General features: G+C 38.7%; 3 protein-coding genes across 4 annotated transcripts in view; 2 read left to right on the forward strand and 1 right to left on the reverse strand.

Moving 5' to 3' along the window:
- Positions 1-11,403, forward strand: part of LOC135226012 (uncharacterized) — a 48,338-nt gene extending 36,935 nt beyond the window's left edge. Inside the window, exons 5-6 of the mRNA XM_064265490.1 lie at positions 1,007-1,216; positions 11,316-11,403. Of these exons, the coding sequence (XP_064121560.1) occupies positions 1,007-1,216; positions 11,316-11,348 (243 nt within the window). The 3' untranslated portion in view covers positions 11,349-11,403. The remainder of the gene's footprint in view (positions 1-1,006; positions 1,217-11,315) is intronic.
- The window catches only part of LOC135226519 (retinol dehydrogenase 12-like), a 248,483-nt gene that overhangs the window by 153,084 nt on the left and 75,925 nt on the right, over positions 1-19,474 (reverse strand). The gene's annotated exons all lie outside the window — the stretch shown is intronic.
- Positions 1-19,474, forward strand: part of LOC135226518 (uncharacterized) — a 157,608-nt gene that overhangs the window by 90,580 nt on the left and 47,554 nt on the right. The gene's annotated exons all lie outside the window — the stretch shown is intronic.

Below are 19,474 nucleotides of genomic sequence, written 5' to 3' on the forward strand. Positions count from 1 at the left end.
ACCTGCCACACGGTAGTTACTGCCTAACCACCTTGTTCAAGAATTTAACAGCCGTAATTCCAGATACGCCGAAAGTAATTCCTTATGTAAAGGACTTCATGTTTGTATAGTTAGGAAAAATACAATTTACTTTAAAAAATTGTGATATTCACAGTAGCGCTTCTATTGTTTTGTGTAGGTGACATGCCCCGCCCACTTTTGAAACCGAAAGGAACAACTTAGCAGAGAGTTTCAATTTATTTTCTGCCGGCTCCCGACTAACATCTGGTGTTTCCTTATTTTGGTGAAGCATTCAAATTTTGGTGTAGCCTTCAAGCTTTAGTTATATTGTTAGCTTTGATTAACTTCTTTGTAGCTTTTATTGTCCAATTGTCAGATTCTAGCTCTTCAAGCATTCAATTCTGCATGGAAGGGTGTAAGACAAGGTTGAAGTCTTCTTATGACTCTCACACTAAGTGTGTTATATGTAGGGGGCCAAGACTGCAATAGGAATAGCACTTGCATAGAATGTCAGGATTGGGATAAGGTATTGAAATCTCATTTAGACAAACTTGAAAGGGGCAGGAAGAGGAAGGTAGCCTCTAGAGCCAGCTTAGAGTCTGTCTAAATCATAGCCTTGTAATTGGGGTTACAGAACCTGTATCCAATCAATGTGGGAGCCAGCTAAAGTAATTACTTCTTAAGTTACTTATATAAAAATAATAATAAAATAAAGTTTTATATATGATTACCAAGTAATTACTGAATCTGAGCCCTCCCTCCTCCCCAGCCTTGGACATTGCCAATAAAATAGAATGAGGCCGTTAGCTGTGTCACTCCCATGTACCCATGCAGTGGGCGGGGCCTGTCCCGCATTGTGCAATTAACTTGTTGCTGCAAATTTTTAAATTTAGGAATGCTGAATCAAGCATAAAGCATTAGCTAAAGTAATTACTTTATAAGTATATATAAAACTTTATTTTATTATAGAAATGTAATTTTTTTTTTTTTTTTTTTTTTTTCTCAGGATCACAAATCCTGGAGTTTGACGCTACCTCATCTAGAAGTGCTGGAAAATAATATATACAGGTATGACAATTTACTTTCTACGATGAGAGTAACTTTAGGTGCTGCGGCCTTTGCTATCCAGCCAAAGATGGCAGCGGTGGGATCCAGACTTGAGTGGGGTACTTACGAAGCTATTTTGCATTTGCTTGATATGGAGGCAAAGTACAAGGTTAGTGAGTTCATGGTTCAATTAATTTAAAATTGATGAATATTTCACATACAGTATTTGTCTTTTTTATATAAGTAACTTACCAAGTAATTACATAGTTATTGGTTTCTAACCACAGCAGCTTTAAAATTCAAAATTAGCACGTCGGCGCTTCTGTTGTTTATATGTAGGTGACAAGATCCCATCCACTTTCAGGGACTAAGAGGAACAACTTAGCAGAGAGCTCAATTAGTTTCCTGCTGGCTTCAAAAGAAAATGAAAAACGGGAATTGGAAGAAAAAACCCTAATAAATATCAAGCAAAACCCCAAACTATTATACACATACGCGAAAAAGATGAATAAAAGAAGAATAGAAATTGGCCCTCTAAGATTTGAAGGGAGATTAACGAATGAAAAAAGGAAATTTGCAACATATTGGCAGAACGATATAAGAGAGAATTCACCCCTAGAATAGATAATGAAGATAATGATATAGAAGTAAGGGACGAAAATAGTGAATATTTAGCTGACATAAATATTAATGAAGCTGATATTGTGCAGGCTATTAATGAAATTAAAAATGGAGCTGCAGCAGGGCCTGATGGAGTTCCTGCTATTTTGTTAAAGAAAGTAGTTCAAAGCCACTTGCAATATTATTAAGACAAAGTGTAGAATCAGGCAAGATCTATGATGAGCACAAATTAGCATATATTACCCCTACTTTCAAAAGTGGATCAAGACTAGAGGCTAGTAATTATAGGCCTGTGAGTCTAACATCACATATTATGAAAGTGTATGAAAGGGTAATGAAGAAAAATATTATGAAACATTTAATAAAAAATAATTTGTTTAATATGGGACAACATGGTTTCGTACCTGGAAAAAGTACACAAACCCAACTGTTAGTCCACCGTGAGAACATATTCAAAAATATGAAAAGCGGAAATGAAACAGATGTGGTTTATCTAGACTTTGCAAAAGCTTTTGACAAGGTAGACCATAATATATTAGCAAAGAAAATTAGAAAACACAATATCGTGGATAAAGTAGGAAGATGGTTAAAAGAATTTTACACAACAGAAAAACAGATAGTTATTGCAAACGATGAGAAATCGGATGAAGCCAAGGTAATATCCGGTGTGCCACAAGGTAACGGTGTTAGCTGCAATACTGTTTTGTTATTATGATTGCAGACATAGACAGTAATGTTAAGGATTCGGTAGTGAGTAGTTTCGCTGATGACACAAGAATAAGTAGAGAAATTACATGTGATGAAGATAGGAACGCTCTACAAAGAGACCTTAACAAAGTATATGATTGGGCAGAGGTAAATAGGATGGTATTTAACTCTGATAAATTTGAATCAATAAATTATGGAGACACAGAAGGAAAGCTATATGCATATAGGGGACCTAATAATGAGACAATCACAAAAAAGGAAGCAGTTAAAGACCTTGGTGTGATGATGAATAGGAACATGTTATGCAATGATCAAATAGCAATTCTGTTGGCAAAATGTAAAGCAAAAATGGGAACGTTGTTACGGCACTTCAAAACAAGAAAAGCTGAACACATAATTATGCTTTATAAAACATATGTTCGTAGTCCACTTGAATATTGCAATATGATATGGTACCCACATTATCAGGAGGTATTGCACAAATAGAGTGTACAAAGGTCCTTACAGCTAGAATAGAAGAAGTTAAGGACCTTGACTACTGGGAAAGACTACAATCCTTTAAATTATATAGTCTAGAAAGGAGAAGAGAACGCTACATGATAATTCAGGCATGGAAACAGATAGAAGGAATAGCAGAAAACATCATGGAACTAAAAATATCAGAAAGAGCAAGCAGAGGTAGATTAATAGTGCCCAAAACTATACCAGGAAAAATCAGGAAAGCACACAGGACATTAATCCACTACGCACCAGCATCGATAATGCAGCGTCTATTCAATGCGTTGCCAGCTCATCTGGGGAATATATCAGGAGTGAGCGTAGATGTGTTTAAGAATAAGCTCGACAAATATCTAAACTGCATCCCAGACCATCCAAGATTGGAAGATGCAAAATATACCGGAAGATGTACTAGCAACTCTCTGGTAGACATTAGAGGTGCCTCACACTGAGGGACCTGGGGCAACCCGAACAACATGTAAGGTCTCTCTCTCTCTCTCTCTCGTCTTCTCTCTCTTCTCTCTACTCTCTCTCTCTCTCTTAACCGGATGATAAAGAATTTTTATGGTACTAGTATGTAAAATGTTTATTGATAATTTCAGTTATTTAATAATAATAATAATAATAATAAAAATGTAATTACAAAATTTCATAATGGTAGTATTTTAAAAAGATGAAAATGACCTTTCCATTTCACTTGTAAGGATAACTCCTCTTTCTTACTGATATCAGAGAATTTTTATGGTAGATGCACGTGTTTATTTTATTTTCAAATAATAATAATGATAATAAAAGTAGTAATAATACGATAACTAATTTCAAATGAAAATTCTTCCCTTCATCTTTTTCTGTATCAATTTCCCTACCTTCTCATAACTCTAGTGACGCTTGGAGCTGGGAAGTTAACAATGCCATACAATGGTCAACGAATTTAATGGTTTTATGTAATCTCTCTCTCTCTCTCTCTCTCTCTCTCTCTCTCTCTCTCTCTCTTCTCTTAATGAGATGAGATAATTTTCATGGACATGTATGTAATAAGTTTATCATTAATATTTTCCAATAATAGTACTACAACTGTAAGTACAAAATTCATATGTGAGTATTTTAGATACAATAATCATTCCATTTCTCTCCTTTAAATACTGTAAGGACAATCTCTCTCTCTTCTCTCTCTCTCTCTCCTCTCTCCTCTCTCTCTCTCTCTCTCTCGCTCTCTCTCTCATCTCTCTCTCTAGTAGCCATCTTGCTTGGTGAGACGTACCCGCGTGAAGTCAACAATAATCAACAGATATCACAAGTTTAACATACGACTAGAATTTGAGAAATATCTAGAAGTGTTCGTGAACTATCGGTGATAAGATTAGTGTGAAAATAGTAGGATAAAGCGTCTTCTAAGTTAGTTTTTATCTAAGTGTAATCCTATAAATCAGAACAAGATGGCAGTAAGTTCCAACTGCGGGAAAAGGTGGCGTAATTTGGCGTGTCTAGCAGATTCGCAATACGATGAGGTAGCAGGAAGGGAACTGGCATTTCTCATCTATGAAATCAGCAACAGTCCTAACCAAAAAGATACAAAAGCATTCATAGATATATTAGAAGGATATAATCCTTCAAACTGGAACAAATCTAATGAAAACATCTTGAAAATAATTGAAGAAGTTCCAAATAAAATCCAAGTGGTCAAGAGACTCATAAAGAAAATATACATAAACCAACATATTCCGACAAAGAAAATGAATAAGGTGAATCTTGTGAATATACTAATTGATGCATTAGGAAAAAGAATGCCAAAAGCATGCAAACTGTGTAAGGTTTGGTATAGCATAGTCAATCCACAAAACCTAATCAGAAAATGTGCTGCATGCAACATTCCGACCCATCCACAGTGTGCTGAGGTAATACAAGATTTGAGAAAAGATCACAAGAATTTTTTGTTCAACATGTTATCATGGATAGACAATGTTATTAAATCAAGATTGAATGTACAAATAGTTGAAGAAGAAAGAGGAAGAGAAGAAGAAAGAAGAAAAAGAAGAAGAGGACAAAACGGAAGAGAAGTAAACAAAAATGAAATGACAGAAAAAAATAAGGAAAACAAAGAACAAGATAAAAGTATGGATGCAGAGATACTCATTGATACTACATATGAGCAATAAAGCAGCATACCTACGAAGAAATAAATTACGATATGACAACAGAAAAGCAAATCCCGAAGAGGCTCTACCCAGATCTATACAATGACGGGAAAGAGGAAAAAAATAGACAAGAAAGACAAAATCTGCAACCTTTTGAAAAGAGGGAATTGCAGATTTGGAGAAAGATGTTACTACAAACATCCTAAGATATGTCAAAACTATGAAATATATGGTAAATGTGCCATACTAGATGGATATGGGGATGATTGCAGAGATCTGCATCCAAAAATATGTAAAAACCTAAAAGAAGGAAAAGGATGTAAGTTCGACAAAAATGCAAATATATGCACCCTGTAGCCATGAATCATAATCAAATAAATAACCAACCAAGTAATAAAATCCAAAATAAGAAAGAAACAAAATAAAGAGAGAAATCAAGAATATCAGGTAAAAGAGAAAAGCAAACCACCAATGAGATATGCAGAGGTGTCAGCAAAGAATTTCAAAGCATCAGCTCCGAAATTCTACTCAAGAGATAATACTGTATTTATTATGCAAGAGGATATTGCAGAAACGGAGAAAATTGCAGATTCAGACACAAAATGAATAATTATGATGAAGGAAGATCAAATATTATGGAAAAGTTGGATTTTTTAATGTCAGAATTTCTGGAAATGAAAAAAAGAACAACATACCAGAACAGGAAAGAGACATGGGAAATCCTTATTACTATCAGTATTAAATGAAGGATAAAACACGCAAGACCATCATAGTGATGAATGCGCAGGGTTTAGTTACGAGTAACTCAAAAAGAAAAATAGAGTACTTAGAAGAACTAACCCAAAATGAAAAGAAAATAGATATAATGAATATAAGTGAAACCTGGTATTCCCAAGAGACTGGGAATGATGATCAAATAAAAGGGTTCCAAACTTATAGATCAGATAGAAAAAATAGGAATCAAGGGGGAACCGCAATATATGGGGAAGACAAAAAAAACAAGGAAAAAATATATGAGAAATATAGTAACTCAGAATGTGAACTAATAGCGGTAGAATTTGAATCTGAAAAATTGATGAACATAGTAATATATAGACCTCCTCATACTAAAGAGTTTGACTTAATCATTGAAAAAATATTGGATGATATATGTAGAAATCACAAGGACTGGACTATTCTCCTATCTGTGACTTCAACTTTCCTTTCGTAGAATGGAAAGAACGAATAGGAGATTGTGGTTGTACTTATACATATAAAAAAGAGAGTAATAGTAGTGCAGAAGATAAGAGGCAATTTGAAAAGCTATTAGATATGCTACTAGAAGATACCAACATTCAACAAATAAATCACCTGCCAACAAGAAGGAAAATACTTTAGACCTAGTATTTGTGAACGAGATGATTATGTTAAAGAAATAATAGTTTATAATGCGAGTATTTCAGACCATAATGTCATAGAATTAACAGTTCATTCCAAAGCAAGTGAAAATAGAGATAAGCAAGAAATGAAAAAGTGGGAAGGATATGGAAAATACAACTTCTACAGTAAAAATATAAAATGGTCAGAAATTAATGAAGAATTAAACAAAGATTGGGATAACATTTTCGTAAGTGATGACATAAGGGTAAATACGGAGATATTATATAAAATATTGGAGATAATAGTGGAAAAATATATACCGAAGAAGAAAAGTAAACATCATTCATGCATACCAAGAGACAGAAGAATCTTGTTCCAGAAAATCAGAAAGTGGAAAAAAGGTCTTGCAAAAGAAAAAAACAAAAATGCATGGAAAGTTTATAGAAACTAAAAAGTAAGATAGAAAATGCAGAAAAAAAGATTATACAATCAAAAGAAAATGAAAAACGGGACTTGGAAGAAAAAACCCTATTAAATATCAAGCAAAACCCAAACTATTATACTCATATGCGAAGAAGATGAATAAAAGAAGAATAGAAATAGGCCCTCTGAGAATTGAAGGGAGATTAACGAATGAAAAAAGGAAATTTGCAACATACTGGCAGAACGATATAAGAGAGAATTCACCCCTAGAATAGATAATGAAGATAATGATATAGAAGTAAGGGATGAAAATAGTGAATATTTAGCTGACATAGATATTAATGAAGCTGGATATTGTGCAGGCTATTAATGAAATTAAAATGGAGCTGCTGCAGGGCCTGATGGAATTCCTGCTATTTTGTTAAAGAAAGTAGTTCATTCTATCGCAAAGCCACTTGCAATATTATTAAGACAAAGTGTAGATACAGGCAAGATATATGATGAGCACAAATTAGCGTATATTACCCCTACTTTCAAAAGTGGATCAAGACTAGAGGCAAGTAATTATAGGCCTGTGAGTCTAACATCACATATAATGAAAGTGTATGAAAGGGTAATGAAGAAAAATATTATGAAACATTTAATAAAAAATAATTTGTTTAATAAAGGACAACATGGTTTCGTACCCGGAAAAAGTACACAAACCCAACTGTTAGTCCACCGTGAAAACATATTCAAAAATATGAAAAGCGGAAATGAAAAAACAGATGTGGTTTATTTAGACTTTGCAAAAGCTTTTGATAAAGTAGACCATAATATATTAGCGAAGAAAATTAGAAAACACATATCGTGGATAAAGTAGGAAGATGGTTAAAAGAATTTTTACACAACAGAAACAGATAGTTATTGCAAACGACGAGAAATCGGATGAAGCCAAGGTAATATCCGTGTGCCGCAAGGTACGGTGTTAGCTGCAATACTGTTTGTTATTATGATTGAAGACATAGACAATAATGTTAAGGATTCGGTAGTGAGTAGTTTCGCAGATGACACAAGAAGTAAGTAGAAATTACTTGTGATGAAGATAGGAACGCTCTACAAAGAGACCTTAACAAAGTATATGATTGGGCAGAGGTAAATAGGATGGTATTTAACTCTGATAAATTTGAATCAATAAATTATGGAGACAGAGAAAGAAAGCTATATGCATATAAGGGACCTAATAATGAGACCATCACAAATAAGGAAGCAGTTAAAGACCTTGGTGTGGTGATGAATAGGAACATGTTATGCAATGATCAAATAGCAACTCTGTTGGCAAAATGTAAAGCAAAAATGGGAATGTTGTTACGGCACTTCAAAACAAGAAAAGCTGAACACATGATTATGCTTTATAAAACATATGTTCGTAGTCCACTTGAATATTGCAATATGATATGGTACCCACACTATCAAAAGGATATTGCACAAATAGAGAGTGTACAAAGGTCCTTTACAGCTAGAATAGAAGAAGTTAAGGACCTAGACTACTGGGAAAGACTACAATTCTTAAAATTATATAGTCTGGAAAGAGAAGAGAACGCTACATGATAATTCAGGCATGGAAACAGATAGAAGGAATAGCAGAAAATATCATGGAACTAAAAATATCAGAAAGAGCCAAGCAGAGGTAGATTAATAGTGCCCAAAAATAATACCAGGGAAAAAATAAGGGAAAGCAACACAGGACATTAATCCACTACGCACCAGCATCGATAATGCAGCGTCTATTCAATGCGTTGCCAGCTCATCTGAGGAATATATCAGGAGTGAGCGTAGATGTGTTTAAGAATAAGCTCGACAAATATCTAAACTGCATCCCAGACCATCCAAGATTGGAAGATACAAAATATACCGGAAGATGTACTAGCAACTCTCTGGTAGACATTAGAGGTGCCTCACACTGAGGGACCTGGGGCAACCCGAACAAGATGTAAGGTCTGTAAGGTCTGTAAGGTCTCTCTCTCTCTCTCTCTCCCCACAAGATATTTGTCATAGTGGTAACTCTGTCTCTCTTGGCTGCAAGTGTTATACATACGTATTAAGTATATACCTTTAAGGCTACTAATGTTTAGGATTACTTTGAAATTATATTAATACAATCTCTAAGATTAATACAGTAATATGATAATAATTTAAGGTAAATTTGATGCAGGATGTTACATAAGGTATACATTTGGTGTTTCTATTTCTTCCTTCTTTTATCTCTCTCGCTCTCAGCAAAAGAATTGATAGACAGACAAACATAATTGCAGAGTCCTCTCTTTCTCTCTTCTCTGGAGAAATATATGTATTTATGGGAGGAGAAAAAAGTTGCCTACAGACGTTCATTTCAATCTATTGAAATCTTAAGGAGTTTTTATTGTCTCTCTCTCTCTCTCGTCTCATCTCTCTCTCGGGTTCTCGTCTTCTCTCTTCTCTCTCTCTCTCCATCTCTCTCTCTCTCTCTCTCTCTCTCTCTGCTATTGGCTGTTTATATATTTCTAATGGTAAAATGTTTAAGATGACTTTCAAATGATATTAATAATACCAATTCAATGGTATATTTGATGTAGGATAATACTTTAAGTAGACATTTGGTATTTGTGATTTCACATACAATTGTTTCCCTTGTAAAAAGAAAATGGATGTCTCAAATAGTAACAGTATGAAAGAAAACCTGCATGACTGAATACTTATGGGGGACTTGAATTATTTTCACATACGTAACGAAGTCATGCAGTACGTACATAGTATGTATTTATGAATAACCATTAAATGTAAGATTTACTTTAAAACAGCATTAATAATATTTCAAAGATTAATATGAACCATATTAGGATATTTTATGTATATTTGATGAAGGATGGTCTTTTTAGGGATACTTTGGTGTTTGCATGTTCAGGATAAGAGTTTATGAGCATTTTTAGAGGGGGTTCCAAACATTCGTGGATTCTAACTATTCGCAGGGAGGGTCTGGTATGCATCTCCCGGGGCGACCACTGTATTACTGTATTAGTAAGTTTAATCAAATTAAAGGATATCACATAACAAAAATAATTCTCTCTCTCTCTCTCTCTCTCTCTCTCTCTCTCTGAGATGTATGTTTTTTGTATGATAAGTGCCATAAATCACCAAGTTTCAGTTAATGGCGATTTTTGCTTATCAGGACCCTGCCAAAAATGGTACCCTTTCCGATAACCAGGCACTGCCTTTAACTATATGATTGGAGCCCTCCCACCTCCCCTCGCATGGACATTAGAATACAAAATAAATTGAAGCTCTCTGCCAGGTTGTTCCCTCTCTAAGCCCTGGTAGTAGGTGGGGCATTTCAGCTACACTGTAACCGAAACTAGCGCTATCATAAATTTTCAATTGTTAGGCTGCTGTAGGTAAGAAGCTCTTAGCTATATAATTACTGGGTAAGTATATACAAAACCTTATTTTATTATAGAAATATCATATCATATACAAAAAACATACATCTCTGTAAAAGAGAGAGAGAAAACGACTACTATTATTATAAAAATGCCATTTGTTCTATTTCCCTGTCCATTTCTCCCAAACCATGTCCTCCATGGATCCTACTGGAATTTTCACGATTATATCCAGTGTCTGTTTAAATCACTGCCAATTACTAATCTTTCTTCTAAGTTTGTTGATGTCATAATTCCATCCATCTCTCTCCAGAACATGATCTTTTGTTTCTTCATCACATCTCACTTGTGGGGCACATGCGCTTACTATATTCAGACTATGCCCCAACGGCACAGCTTTATTTTCCTTTTCACCTCTAAAAAATTTCTTTCATATCCTTGCTTTCCACTTCCTCCCACATTGGCACCACTATAAAATATCTTTTATCTACAGCCAATCTCCAGTGGTTTGTTTTGTCAACTACTGCCAGTCTCCCATGATTTGTTTCCTCTCCATCTTGTCCCATGTACGTGTAATATGTCCACCTTTCTTCTCCATAATGTCTACCACCTTCCTACTTTGGCTGCCCATACTGCCAATGTTCAGAGTCCCAGTTCTCAACACTTGAACTTTCTTTTAAAAAAAAATTGGGGGAGGGGGGTGGCCCTGTCTTTCAGATCTTAAGTGTTCCTGGTCACCATGCATTTTTTCAGCAGTTGTTTTATGGTCAGATGCTTGTTCTGCCACCAACCCTCACCATTTACCCAGGCTTAGGACTAGCATGGAGTAGTGCTGGCTTTCACCCTCCTATGGCTGTTTTTCAAGATATCTACTGATATCCGACTTTAAAACCTCAATATAACGACCCCTAATGCAGCGTAGTGACCTGGCAAGCTAGTCTAGCGCAGGTGTGCTTTTGCTCTACTACTAATCTTTGTGGTGTTTGTGCTGTGCTGCATTTTGCCTTTTTGGATGATTGAATCTGTATTCATTTATTGGCAGGCTTTTATGTAATATGTAATGAATATCATGCTAATCTGTATAATTATCGATTGTTTTTATTTTCATTTTATTATTTTTCTTCAACAGAATGGAGATGTTGGGACCCATCAGTTTATGTGACAGTTTGGCCATAAGGTATGAAGAGGGCAATCTGGATATAAAAGAATTATCAAGGGTTTTGAAAGTGTGTCCAAAATTGACAGCTCTTGGAATTCATCATACAAGAAATATTCATGATGACTTAAGTTTACTTACTAGGGTAAGAGAAATTGTGATTCGTTTTTGTTTGATAATTCTTTTGCCAAAAACATAAAGTTCCCTACTATGACTGCATCTAGAATTTAACTGTACTGTTGACTCGAAATTGAAAGTGGCTCAGTATCAAATGCTTTCAGAAGATAACGTGCTTGTGTGGTAGAACTGAACACAAGAGTACCATTCAACAACATCTGGATAGTCTTGTGCTTGTTATAGATCTTGCAAACACGTATATATTTGTTCTTTTTATGAAAGTAATTCATGTTGTTTGAAGTTCAGTATTTCCTTGACAAGAAACTTGTTGGCATTTCTTGGTTTTGTATAATTAATAGTACTTCTTGATGTCAGATTTTAGGACTCCCAACATATTGTTTGGGCTAAGGATGGAATTAGGTACCATGCCCTAATGCTTTTAGACTTTTTATTTGTCGTAAAATGCTGTGATTCTCTAGTTTATGAATATTTATTCTCGTTTATCAGATTTTAAATCTATCAAATTCAAGGAATAATTGCAAGGAAACTAATATGGTTTATGTCAGCAAAATATAAACAAAATGAATGGCTTTTAAGCTATGATTTGTATTCATAGTCACTATTTAAGTTTTATTTTAGTAAACATACCAAGTAATTACATTGCTGTTATTTCCACTCATGCGATAGCTCAAAATTTTAAAGCTGCGCCTGCGCGTCCGTTGATTTTTTTGTAGGCGGCAGCCCCTCCCACTATCAGGGAAACAATAGGGACAACACAGCAAAAGAGCTCAGTTCATATCTGCCAGCTCTCTAGTAAAGTTGAGGGTTTGCAGCAGCCCTATTTTGAATTCTCTCATCAGTCTTTTCATTTTATCTCAGGATTTGGTGAAGTAGGTTTTTTATAACCAGCTTAGTTGGACTTCATTGTGACTTCTTGATGTCTGATTCCATTTCTTCGAGTATTAGGTACTGTCAGGAGGGCGGGAACAACAGATTTACTTAATATATTACGACTCCCGCCACGATCTGTAGGGTGTACATTATTGTTCGAAAGGAATGCTTCCGATGAATGTGACGACTGTAGCGAAAAACGATGGCAGGTTTTGCAGTCCCATCTTGACAAACTTGACAGGGATAGGAAGCAGAAGGCAGCAGTTAGAGCAACAGTTAGGGCACATGGCCTTGATTCTGCTCGTAACCTTAGTGCTGAAAATGTTCCATCCATACCACCTTCACCCTGTCCAGTATTGTCTCCTTTCTCCAGTCCTCCTACTTTTGTATCACCACCTATTCCTGTATCTGGCTCCCATGCCTCTAACCCCAATGACATTGCCAATCTTGAGGATAGAAGCGATTGTGATTTTAGATTGATGGGAAGTTCTATGGCGGAATTAGAAAGTGTAATGGCAGTGGAGGATGTGACTGCCCATCCCACCAGCTCTCCTAGACAAAGGTCACTGTCATACTCCCCCGATCTTGAGAGAAGATATGCTGGAGGTCCAGTAAGTGGTCTGGGCGCCGCCTCTCGGCCTTCAACCCTCCTGCAGCGCTTGGCTGACCTGCGTATATTGTTCTCCCGACTGTGCGGACTCTCAACAGTATTTGGCACTCTGGCCCAGAGCTCTAAGAAGCTCTCGTCTTCCTTCCAGCCCACCACTTGTTCCGCACATTTTAGAGGCCTTGAGATATTACATATAGCATGGAACTGCCTAAAATTAGAGGACTGTCCAATAATATTTGGTGCTCAGTCAAAAATCCATCCCGCACCCTGTCTAAGAACGCATTGTCGTTTTTCCTTTGGGATCTCATTATGGAGGGTATTTGGCAACGCCAAACAACTTTCACTTCCTTTTATTTAAAAGCTGTTGCCCATAGATCCTGGGACACTTTTTCCTTGGGTCCAGTGGTGGCAGCCCAGCAAGTGGTATAGCTCATCCGGTACCCCTGGCAGGTCAGTTTGTGTCTAGCCTAAGATGAAGGTATGAAAGTAGAATGAATGGGATGACTGGTCTTTCTTCTTTACTACTTTCTTTCTACTCCTTTACCTACGGGCAGTATGAAGGAGAGTAACATCATAAGCTGGAACGGGCTAGATGCAGGTGAGGTGGTCAGCCATACTGTAAAGATAATCTAGAGTATAGTATACTTTTCAGTAACAACACACTCCTCTCAGTAATAGGGAAGAGAGGGGTGATAATAGATCCAGATACAAGGGGCAAGAGTGGTTTAGGAGCATGGAATGTTCTCCATCTTCCATAATGTAATAAACCATGGCATTGTACAAGCACCCAGTGAGGGAAACCAATAGATTCTCATATCTTTGGTTCAAGGGTTAATAGTCCATTGTCTTGGAATACTCCTACTATTCGGAAATGGATAAAGGTGGCAAACTCCCAGTCGGTTAAAGAGACTTACCTCCCACCAATAAGTAAGTCTATCCTAATGTAAAAACCGAAGTTTGTTCATGAAACTTACCTGTCAGATATATATATAGCTGTATTTTTCCGAATCCGACAGAAATTTAAACACTTACGACACACGCAGTGGGAGTCAGGTGGTTAGTACCCATTCCGCCGCTGGGAGGCGGGTATCAGGAGTCATTCCCCATTTTCTATTCATAATTTTTCTGTCGCCGGTGCTGAAAACACCTGTTTTCAGTACCTCCGTCTTAGGATTTTGGAAACTTCATTGCCGCTAAGTATCCTAATTGTCTTTTGATTTATTTACTTGGATTTGTGGCTAGGCATACGCTATCTTAAATTGATTTGAATTTGATTCATTTTTGCATAAAATATCTGAATCTAGTTAGGCTAGTTTCAGACGGGGTTGTCTGCAAAGATAGGGTGTGGCTACCGAAAGCTTCGGTAGATTCGCACTTGGTATGTACGAGGGTATGGGTCTTGCTTCTTTGTTGAGATTTGTCATGTAAGGAGTGTGAGACTTTGTCTATTCCGTAAGGAAGAGTATGATTCGTATGTACGCAATTAATCAGTAAACATGTCTAATTCCGTAAGGAAGACGTATGATTCGTATGTACGCAATTAATCAGTAACAAAAGTCAGGTAGTGAACCTGCTAACCTTCCTGTAGACTTTATTTTGCATAACCCTGTAGTATGGCCTACGGGCTATGTATATGTCTACGAGAGATGCTCGCTCTCCTTCATTGCTGTGAAGTGCTACTTCTGTAATTGTTACTCCTAACCCTGCAGTGTTGCCTTCGGGCCCTAAGCAGTGTCTGTAGAGAAATTGCCCTTTCTCTGATACTCCTTCGATTCGTAACTTAGAATCGAAAGTGCTTGCTTTAGAGAGTAAAAGTGAAGTGCAGAAGTGCAGTGATACCCCTTGTGTAGTGGAGGGTGCGTCAGATCGGCCTCGTTTCGCTCTAGGCCGGGACCTCTGCTTGGACTCCCAGAACCAGGGAGAGAGCATGTCGAAAGCCGAAGGAGGGTTACGAGGAACCCCCACCGATCTGGCGTGCCTTCGGCAGTTTCTGATGAAAATCCCCAGACTGCCTAAGTGCGTCACGTGCACGAATCCTTGAAGTCCGAAGCGTCCTCCCCGCGCAGGGGTTGGAGCTTTCGGATGGACTCGCGCCCTTCTAAATAGAAGCTTTATAGAAGAGGACGCTTCACGTCCTCTCTCTCTCTCTCTCGTTATGCGTTCAGTGAGAAGTAAGAAGGCGAACGTCGCCTGAACTCGTGTCCGTCTTTCCACCGAGAAATACGTAAAAGAGTCATAGTAGCAGTAAGCTTTTGAGAGCGGACGCCCAAGCCAGGGGCGCGCGGGTGCACGCCAAGCGCGCGCCAGTTGGACCGCCGTGCTTGTGCGCGCCAGTGGAACGCCAGATCACGGCTCCAGTGGGACTCCGAGCGTGCACCAAGGCGCACGCCAGGTGTGTCGCCATGGCTGAACGTTTCTGTTGAACTCTTTCCAAGCTCTGTTTTCAGATTTGGGGCTTAAAGAAATTTTTACCTCTTACCTTCGATGATACCTTCTACCTCACCTGCAAAGAATGTGAAGTAGGCAGTGCTTCGGAGTAAGCTTAAAGTGAACAGACAACTTCTTCTTCGAAACCCAGCAGACATCGGGTTTCGTGAATTCAGAGGTCTCTGTCAATTAATATTGCGTTTCGCATAGGTGGATGGAGTTAAGGAAAGCTCAAGGGGAAATTCTCGTTTGCTCTACCGCAAGCTTTGCCATTCTGCCATAAATTTAAGTTGCCACTACCGCAGTCAAGACTTTGCGATAAGGCAGTTACGGGTTATAAAGGCTCGATGTCCTGCACGTCAGGACTCTCGGCAACGTTCAGTAGGATTCTTGCAAAGGCACTCTCAAAGTACGCTCTTCAGGAAAGCGCAAGACCAGGACTGCCTTTGCCATACTGCCAATAAATTTTAAGCTTTAGCAGGCATTAGTTGTGATACGGGAGAGGAAGCTGGTTGGAGAGTTTCTTCCTCTTCCCAGGATAATTTTGCCAGCTTTTTAGCCCATCTGAAAGGGCTTTTCAGATGATAGATTTTGTTAGTTCCTAGTCGGGACTACGCTGCCGAATTGAACATCGTCGTTCTACCTGACGTAAGCCCAGTCTCTTAACAGGATTCTTGCCCCTCCTCGTTTGAGACGGGAATCGGAAAATAAAATGCTCGACTTCCTGGATTACGTTTTTGTCAATTCAGTGACTTTCCCCCATTGACAATATACTATCGTTTGTCAAGTAAAGTGGGTATCCCCTCATTGACAAAATATCTCTTTGTCCCGTAATGGTTAGTTCTCATTGACAAACATCTCATTAACTTGATATTGCGTAAGCGAATAAGCTCTTATTGACAAGATTCGGAAGAGCTCTCATTCGTCATTCGCAGACTCGTACAAGAAATAGACTTGTAGACTACGTCAATGAACCCTTATGTCCAATAACATAAGAAGCTTGAGCTGACTGCTTCGATTCTCCCTAAGTTTTGTTCATGAAACTTGCCTGTCAGATATGTATGTAGCTGTATTTCCGAATTCAGCTATATATATGTCTGCCAGGTAAGTATGAACAAACTTTATTGTGATATAATTTCATATTTTCCTTGCGTTATTTTATTTCTGGTTGGTTCAAGTCATATACGCTTGCTGTAGTTACCTCTTCGGATGGCAACGAGAGGTCTATGGTCCATTTTAATAAGGACATTTAATCGTTACTCCCTGCAGCCTTCCAGGAGTTTCCGATTTATCTTTACCGTTGTATGGTAGTGTTCTGACGACACAAACGCATCTATATATTTAGCGTTTTCTGTTTCGCTTAAATTATACCAGCTTGAGAGTCTCTTTATGCTAAAAAAAATAACGGACCTTTTTCTTCATAGAATAGGGTAGCTGGCAACCCAGGCATAAAGTAAGAGACGACTATGACGGACGATCGTAAGCTGCTGCTGTCACTGTCTTCTCCTCCAGTCCAAACGAGCCAGTACCAACTCGTTCGCTGTCATGCGCGGTAGGTTAAGTCTCTCTCTCCTGCGGGATTGATGACTAACCGTATCTCTGTGCTGGCAGTTACGTCTCTCTCTCTCCTGCGGGATTGACTGACGAACTGTATCTCTGCCCTACAATCACGGACTTTAGCCTAAGATTGAGGGGATTTCTTACATGAATGAATAAACATTGCATTCGTTTGGCCTTAATATGTTCTACAGAGATATCTTACTCCTTTCGGTGCTCGTTACCGCACGGTATAGGACTACGAGTCTACCACAACATTGCACTATTATATGCTCTCTTGCTTAGACAAAGCGCAGCCTTATAGGGAAGTAAACATACTGTGTGAGGGAATGGATGAGCTTGCTGGGGACCATTTCCTTCCTAAAGAAGTTTGTTTCCTGAATAGACTGCAATTCAGACCTCTACAGTTTTTTCCTACCGGGAAACTGAAATTTTATTAAAGATCTAGGAATGATTCTGAACATCTCTCGGTGCGTTAAGTATCTCTTGAGGTGATAGAAAGAAGGTGCCGGACATCTGGAGAGGGTTTCAGATGTCCTGGATCATAATCTGAAAGAAGTGGAAGCAATTCAGTCGTCCCTCCAGTCCTCGAAACGAGTTTTGGAACCATGGTCATATCAACTCTGATCTTCCACAGCTCTCTCATACCTTAGGAAGTATCTTCTCTCGGTCCCGGTTTCGGGTTTACGAGAAAGAGCCTATTATAACACAGGCTAGTAGAATGGAACAATCCTCTAGAGTCTAGAGGTTCGTTACAGGATTGCAAAAGTCCGTTCGAATCGTCTCGATCGAAGGCAGCAACTACTGACTTCCGAGTGGAATCTTTCTTTAGAAGTATGTTGAGAGTTGTGGAGACTTTAGGGACGTCCTTTCATTCATCTCTTCGCTAGGTTGAGGACGAAGAGGCTTCTTCTTCTCTGCTCCCTTATTCTCGATCCGGGAGCGGTAACATTAAAACGCCATCCTTATGATATTGAACGGGGATGGATGTTTAGTCTTTTCCCCCGTTTTTCAAAGCTTAGGAAATGTAATAAGATGATTTATATCATCACAGGGAGCGACAATGACGCTAATCGCCCCATGTTGGCCTTCAAGACCCTAGATTCACAGAGGTCACGTCCTTCCAAGGACCTTTTCCTGAGAGTCGGTCTCCTTTAACACGAAAGGTACCTATAACCTCTCCGCTCTGAGTCTGACTACGTCAGACTATCGAGATGTTGACAGCATAAGATTGCAGTCTTCCCTTTCCGTTTGAAGAATGGGATAAGCTGGCAGTCACAACAAAGCCCTTCACGATCTTTGAGTTCTGTGAAATCTCGAAACTCGCTCACCATCTACTTTTTGTCTCACCTGTTTTCTCGGAGTCAGACACTCGTGCGAGATCAGGAGACATATAGTAGCCCTGAGTTTCTTGTTGACGAAGTCGGTTGCGTTTATACACCCCCGTCCAATGATTGTTTAACATGAGAAAGTGTTGGACTGTCAGGCATTCGTCCTTCGGGACTGAATCGCCTTTTTGCTCCTCGCTCCTTTCTCCTGGCACCAGAAGCTCGAGTCAGGAGTGGCTCAGGAGTTGATTCGCTAACGACGTTGGGTTGCGTTGATACACCCCCCAAGGTTGCTTAGCTTGAATCGCCCAGGCAGTCCAGACACTCATCCTTCAGCGAGAATAGTGCCCTTATGGTCTTCCAGGGTACAGCCTTGCTGTCCTTGATTTCGTCTGACTGGTCAAACTGGTCGGTCGACCTGACGTGTAGGTACAGACGGACTGACTGTGCATGTCCAGATCGAAGCTTTCAAGATGGAACTTAGACATAGTCTGAAGTTCTTGATGTCAAAGCATTCGAACATCTCTACCTGTTAACTTCTTGCATGTGATCGGAATGGCATTTTTCTAACACCATAGATACGACAAAGAGGGTCAGTGAGATTTTAAGCCATCGTCACAAGTTTTGGCTTTAGAGAACACAAGGCGGTGTGCTCTCTAAGCTTTTTCGTTATGGCCTAAGAATGGAAAACCCGTTTTTGTCCTTGGGCCAGGAGCTTGGAAGCAAGGATGGCACAAGTTAGGGGGCAGGAGCCAGAGAGAGTCCTGTGCCCTGTCAGGTCTCTCAAGTTTTATCTACATAAAACTCAAGAAAGTCGAAGTCGTACGGACAATCTGCAGTGTTCCGAAAAGACCAGACTTGCCCATATCGAAGAACACCCTGGCTTATTGTTAAGGAGGTCTTTCAAAAAAGCTCCTTTTTGTTTGTTTTTGCACAAAGATTTGAAATCTTTGATTTGAATGCTCACGAGGTGAGGGCGCGGCCTCGGAAGAACATTTCAACAGAGCATGGCACTCAGCAACATCCTGAGTACCATGTTTTAGCGAAGCAACTCTGTGTTCAATTCACACTCCCTGCGAGATGTGAAGATGGCATATGAGATCTGCTGCTCTCTAGGGCCATACGTGTCTGCAGACACAATCTTGGGGCAAGAAGTACCACTCATCCTATCCTGTAGAAAATGGTTAGGAAGAGCTCTTAAT

This window comes from Macrobrachium nipponense, chromosome 14 (genome assembly GCF_015104395.2).
Source record: "Macrobrachium nipponense isolate FS-2020 chromosome 14, ASM1510439v2, whole genome shotgun sequence".
Classification (NCBI taxonomy): Eukaryota; Metazoa; Arthropoda; class Malacostraca; order Decapoda; family Palaemonidae; genus Macrobrachium; species Macrobrachium nipponense.